Consider the following 5,468-nt stretch of genomic DNA (forward strand, 5'->3'; position numbering starts at 1 on the left):
CTACTACATAGTACATGTTACTTACTACGTGGTACCGTCGTAATACGAGATTCTATCTTGGTTCATTGTCTCATTATTGATTCTCTTCTCTCCTTGATGAATTGTCACAGTGACTGCTCTGTGCCCATACTACTTCTAGCATTCCCTTACCTTCTCTTAACCAGAGCTCCTTCCCTCCTCTCTCTCTCTCTCATTGCTAATGCTTCCCTCTCTGATTGAGGCACATCTGTGGTAGAGGGCAGAACTTTTGGCATTTGGACACAGGACAAGTGTTCACTCCACATCACATTACTGCATCTTTTCCCTGTTCATTGGGCATGTTCCCATTCCTGCCCCTTTTGATGGATCACTCAGTCATGTTCAATTTAGTCAATTCCATGGTTGTTTCTTGCATCAACTGTCTGAGAGAGACCTGTTCCTGGACCTTTTGCTTTTGGGCATTAGACATACATTTCTGGGCTCATTCACATTGGCTTATTGCCTGTCATTTTCCAAAAGCTTAGAACTTGTTCAAGGGCTGTCTCTCTCTCAGCCATTCTGCATTTTGCCAATGGTTTGAGTTCTACACCTACAGGTCTTTTGTGAGGTTTGTTCTTGGATGACCACAACCCTCATGGACACATTTGACACCCTTTTCTACTTCAGGTTTTTCTCTTCTGTCCCACTTTTTCTCATACTTTGGTTCTGGCTGTCAATTTGAGAAATCAGGCACCACTTTCTGTATGCCTAATTCTATTTGTCTCCCCATTAGGTCCTCACCTGGAAATGTGTTGTTTCTTGTTAGATGCTATGATTGGTGTCTCTTTGACCAGACTCTCTAATCATGTGACATTCTTCTTGGCACATTCCTGTAACCCTTTCACTGTGTTTATCTGTCAAAGAAAGTGCTGGGTTTTTATCATTAGACTATTTGCTAATCCTTTCCTCCTGGCCATCCTACTGTGAACTACCTTTCTGCCTTTTTACCTGGCTATTTGTCCATGGTTTTTCAGTTTCTGTCCTTGTTGATTATTGGGCAGCCTTGTTCATGGCATTTTGCTTTTTCCCACTACCACAATGTGTTTATTCCCCTGTACTTTCCTCTCTGTTGTGCTCCTTTATTCTTCTTCTACCTCCTTGCCTGACTCCTATTCCTGACTGAGAACCTAATTGAGATTTGTTTGCCCTGGTGCTCATCGTGTTTAAGCCATTCGCTTATTCCTTTTGTACCGCCTTTCTCTCCAGACTTATTACTTCCTCCTTTATACCTGCAATTACTGTTATGTTGTTTGTGCTATAAATATTTCTCACACTTGCTTCCATTTCACTTATATAATTCTCTCCGCATACTGATCCATTTTTCCTCAGACTTCAACCAATACTTTTTCTTCTATCTCCTTTTCTTCTTGCTGTTAGGTTGTTAGGACCCAGATCGGCTCTTGTGTCTTGTTCAAGCTGTTTGATGTTCTTTATCACAGACTTTACCCTTTCGGGGTCCTTGTTATCATCTTTCCCTACTTTGGGTCTCCTTTCCTTCTATCCTTACTGAATTGGTCTGTTAACTCCTCCTTTTAGTGTGTTCATCTCTGTTTGTTGATTTTCACAGGCTATTTCACATTTCTATGTATTTGATTTTTTACCTTTTTCATTCTCTTCTATCTCAATTTCCCTGGCTCTGGGACAAGAAGCTTCACGATGGGCATGTGGACACTCTCAACACATCCACCTTTCCTTATCTACACCATATAGCTGTTTTCTCTCTTGATGTATTTTGACTTCCACTGGTCACCATTCTTCATCCATCCCACCATCTTTGAGAGGAATACATACCACTTCCTTTTTCAGGACCCCTTTTACTTTTATAGGACCCCACCATGTGGTTGGTGTTGCCTCCCAGGGTATATTTACCCAAAATCTGCATTGAGCTGTGGGTAACAGAAAGTGCACAGATCATCTTTGCTGGCTTTAATAGTGCCCACTGTGAGATAGGGTGTTCCACAAGACAACTTGATATATCCTCATCATATACATATTTATTCTGTTGTCCAGTGCTGACTGTACCTATTCCATGGATTATCGTGGTAAAAGCCAGCACTGGAGAAGTGTTCTGGCATTTTTTTGGCTTGTGTTTGCTGACTTTTAAAAATAGGATTTTGTATTTACCCATTGCAATGTCTTTAGTGAACGACCTTTCCAGCTGGAGATCTGAGGTCTGGGCACTTCTCCAAGTTTCCTCAATGCAAATTCTATCTTCTCCTCATCAAGTGGAGCATGGCAGACCCTTGCCATTTACTAGTTCCTAGCCATTAGGGTGGTTGAATAGAGAAAATCCTCACCAGTTGGGCTTAGCACAATTTGGTGTTACACTGTTAGTGTAGTGCAGTCACCCCTCTAAACTATTACTTTTACCATTTGTACCCTTCTTCTGTGGCCAGAGCCTGTTCAGTTGAGTCGAAGTGTGCACACAATGTACAGAAACCATGATTCAAAACTAATGTGCCTCCCTACTGCAGCCAGAATTTCTTCAGTACAGTTGAAGTGAGCACACAAGGTATTGTTTGAGTGTGCCCCAATCACACTGCACATATTGGCTGGCTGACCACTTGTGTGCAAGTATTCGTACAGTCATATTCTCATTCCTCCCATCCCTGTAACACATGAAGCTCATTTGCCTCATCTCTTCTTACATTCTGGCCAAAGAGTATACCCTGATTAGTAAAAGATGCTGTCTTCCATGGATATACCTCTATGAAGTACCTACTATCAGGTGTAACACCCCTCGGGCTTCACTTCAGACAATTTCTGAAAGGAGCTCATCTATGTAAAATTTTACACTTGCCTCTTCACCAATTAAATGTGGGATCCTAGCTAAACTGTGTGTAGAGGTGAGTTATTCTCTCAAAAGTTAATGTTTTCCTTGTCTGAAAATATATATATGATTAATAGTCACCTGCTAACACTTTCCAACCCGACCTCCCCATCTCATGATTCCTGAGGACTATCAAAACAGTAGGTAATGGTACGTCTCATGATTCCTGAGGACTATCAAAACAGTATGTGATGGTGCATCTCATGATTCTTGGGGACTATCGAAACAGTAGGTGATGGTACGTCTCATGATTCCTGAGCACTATCAAAACAGCAGTTGGTGGTATTTCTCATGATTCTTGGGGACTATCAAAACAGCAGTTGGTGGTATTTCTCATGATTCCTGAGCACTATCAAAACAGTAGGTGATATTTACGTCTCATGATTCCTGAGCACTATCAAAACAGTAGGTGATGGTACATCTCATGATTCTGAGGACTATCAAAACAGTAGGTGATTGTGTGTCTCATGATTCCTGAGGACTGTCAAAACAGTAGGTGATTGTGTGTCTCATGATTCCTGTGGACTGTCAAAACAGACCTTCACATCATTGACGATTCTTACTGTCTATACACATGATGATGCTGTATTCCATTAGAACAATGCCACTGTGTGTAGATCCAGAAGTTGGAAGGAGTTGTTCTCTGAACATGATTTGGCCAACAAAGTTTCCAGATCTCAACCCCATTTAGCACAGGAACATCACAGTTTACCACAACCCACATCTCATGCAGAACTGTATCAACTGGTGTTAGCTGAATGGTCCCGTCTCTACACTGGACACCTGCGAACAGTTAGGTGAATTACAGCCATGACTGTAATTGCTGAGTAGTGGACTTGGCTGACCTGTCATTAGATGCTTTCTCTGCATTTTTGTCAGTGTATAATGCTAAAATATTGATTTTGTTTTAACAAAAGAGTTATTACACAGGAGAATAATGAAGAATAATCAACTCAAGTTTTGGGTCTTTTTTTAAATTCTATAATATTTTTCCACATACAACATTTATAAGATACAAATGGAATTATATGTATAATTTTGAAAGTTGAGAGTGTGCACCCAGAGTGACTTGAACACCCAGTGGTCCAAAAGGGTTAATGACTATAGTTACTTTGGAAGTAACAACCTCTCATATTTTTTTCTTACGAACAATATTTCATATACTTGTATAATAAATTAATAATCCACATAAAATGCTTTTACGTACTGTTCTCTTAGATATCTCTGAAGCTCTACTGATAGTTGAAGTAGGAAGTAATCCCGACCCTAAAAAGATGGAACTAGTATTTAATAACATAAATTCACTAGTTAGGAAAGCACATAGGTATGTATTTAGGTTTCAGTGTTATGCACTCTGTGTCTTCATTTATTTCAGAAATTGGAGAACAAATATTTAATATTAATATTATATTTTAGCAAAACCTGTTTACGTATCTTATTAATGACATTAGTTTGATGTAACTAGCTGAGAAATGGAATTTATTGCAAATGAAGATCATTCTTAATTAGATGAATTGCAGAAATATTGATAAATTCAAAGCTTGTAAATTGGTTGATACTGAGTTTTATTGAAATAAAGAAGTAAAGGAAGCTAAAGAGGGAATGTAAAACGTTCTAAACTCAAAACATTTGATGACATTATTTCTAAGACCCTTAGGAAGTTTTGTAAGGAAGCTTAACTGTTAGTTTCCAAAAATATCTTCACTTTAGGAATGTTTGTGATGATGGAGGATTATTAATAAGCTTCATATTTAGAAAAAAGTCTTTGTTGGAAGATGATAATGTCAATCGTTAAGTGTTTGAATCATTTCCCAAAGATATTTGAGAACAACATAAGGACAGCTGATATTCAATGAACAACACTCAGCATGATTTTTGGAAAGTGATACTTCTCAGCATAACTTTTGGAAACTGATTTTACTCATCATGACTTTTAGAAACTGATTCTACTCATCATGACTTTTGGAAAGTGATTCTACTCATCATGATTCTTGGAAAGTGATTCTACTTAGCATGACTTTTGAAAACTGATTTTACTCATCATGACTTTTGGAAACTGATTCTACTCAGCATGACTTTTGGAAAGTGATTCTACTCATCATGATTCTTGGAAAGTGATTCTACTCAGCATGACTTTTGAAAATTGATTCTACTCAGCATGACTTTTGGAAAGTGATACTACTCAGCATAACTTTTGAAAACTGATTCTACTCATCATGATTCTTGGAAAGTGATTCTACTCAGCATGACTTTTGAAAATTGATTCTACTCAGCATGACTTTTGGAAAGTGATACTACTCAGCATGACTTTTGAAAACTGATTCTACTCAGCATGACTTTTGGAAAGTGATTTTACCCAGCATGACTTTTGAAAGTGATTTTACCCAGCATGACTTTTGGAAAGTGATTTTACCCAGCATGACTTTTGGAAAGTGATTCTACCCAGCATGACTTTTGGAAAGTGATTCTACCCAGCATGACTTTTGGAAAGTGATTTTACCCAGCATGACTTTTGAAAGTGTATTTACCCAGCATGATTTTAGAAGTGTATTTTACCCAGCATGACTTTGGAAAGTTGTATTTTACCCAGTCTAATGTACTTTTAGGAAAGTTGATTTCT

General features: G+C 38.4%; 1 protein-coding gene across 1 annotated transcript in view; it reads left to right on the forward strand.

Moving 5' to 3' along the window:
• LOC106476500 (inositol monophosphatase 1-like) overlaps positions 1-5,468 on the forward strand; it is an 11,781-nt gene that overhangs the window by 5,113 nt on the left and 1,200 nt on the right. The window contains exon 3 of the mRNA XM_013937158.2: positions 4,067-4,172. Coding sequence (XP_013792612.2) covers positions 4,067-4,172 — 106 coding nt within the window. The remainder of the gene's footprint in view (positions 1-4,066; positions 4,173-5,468) is intronic.

The sequence above is a fragment of the Limulus polyphemus genome, unplaced genomic scaffold (assembly GCF_000517525.1).
Source record: "Limulus polyphemus unplaced genomic scaffold, Limulus_polyphemus-2.1.2 Scaffold10736, whole genome shotgun sequence".
NCBI lineage: Eukaryota > Metazoa > Arthropoda > Merostomata > Xiphosura > Limulidae > Limulus > Limulus polyphemus.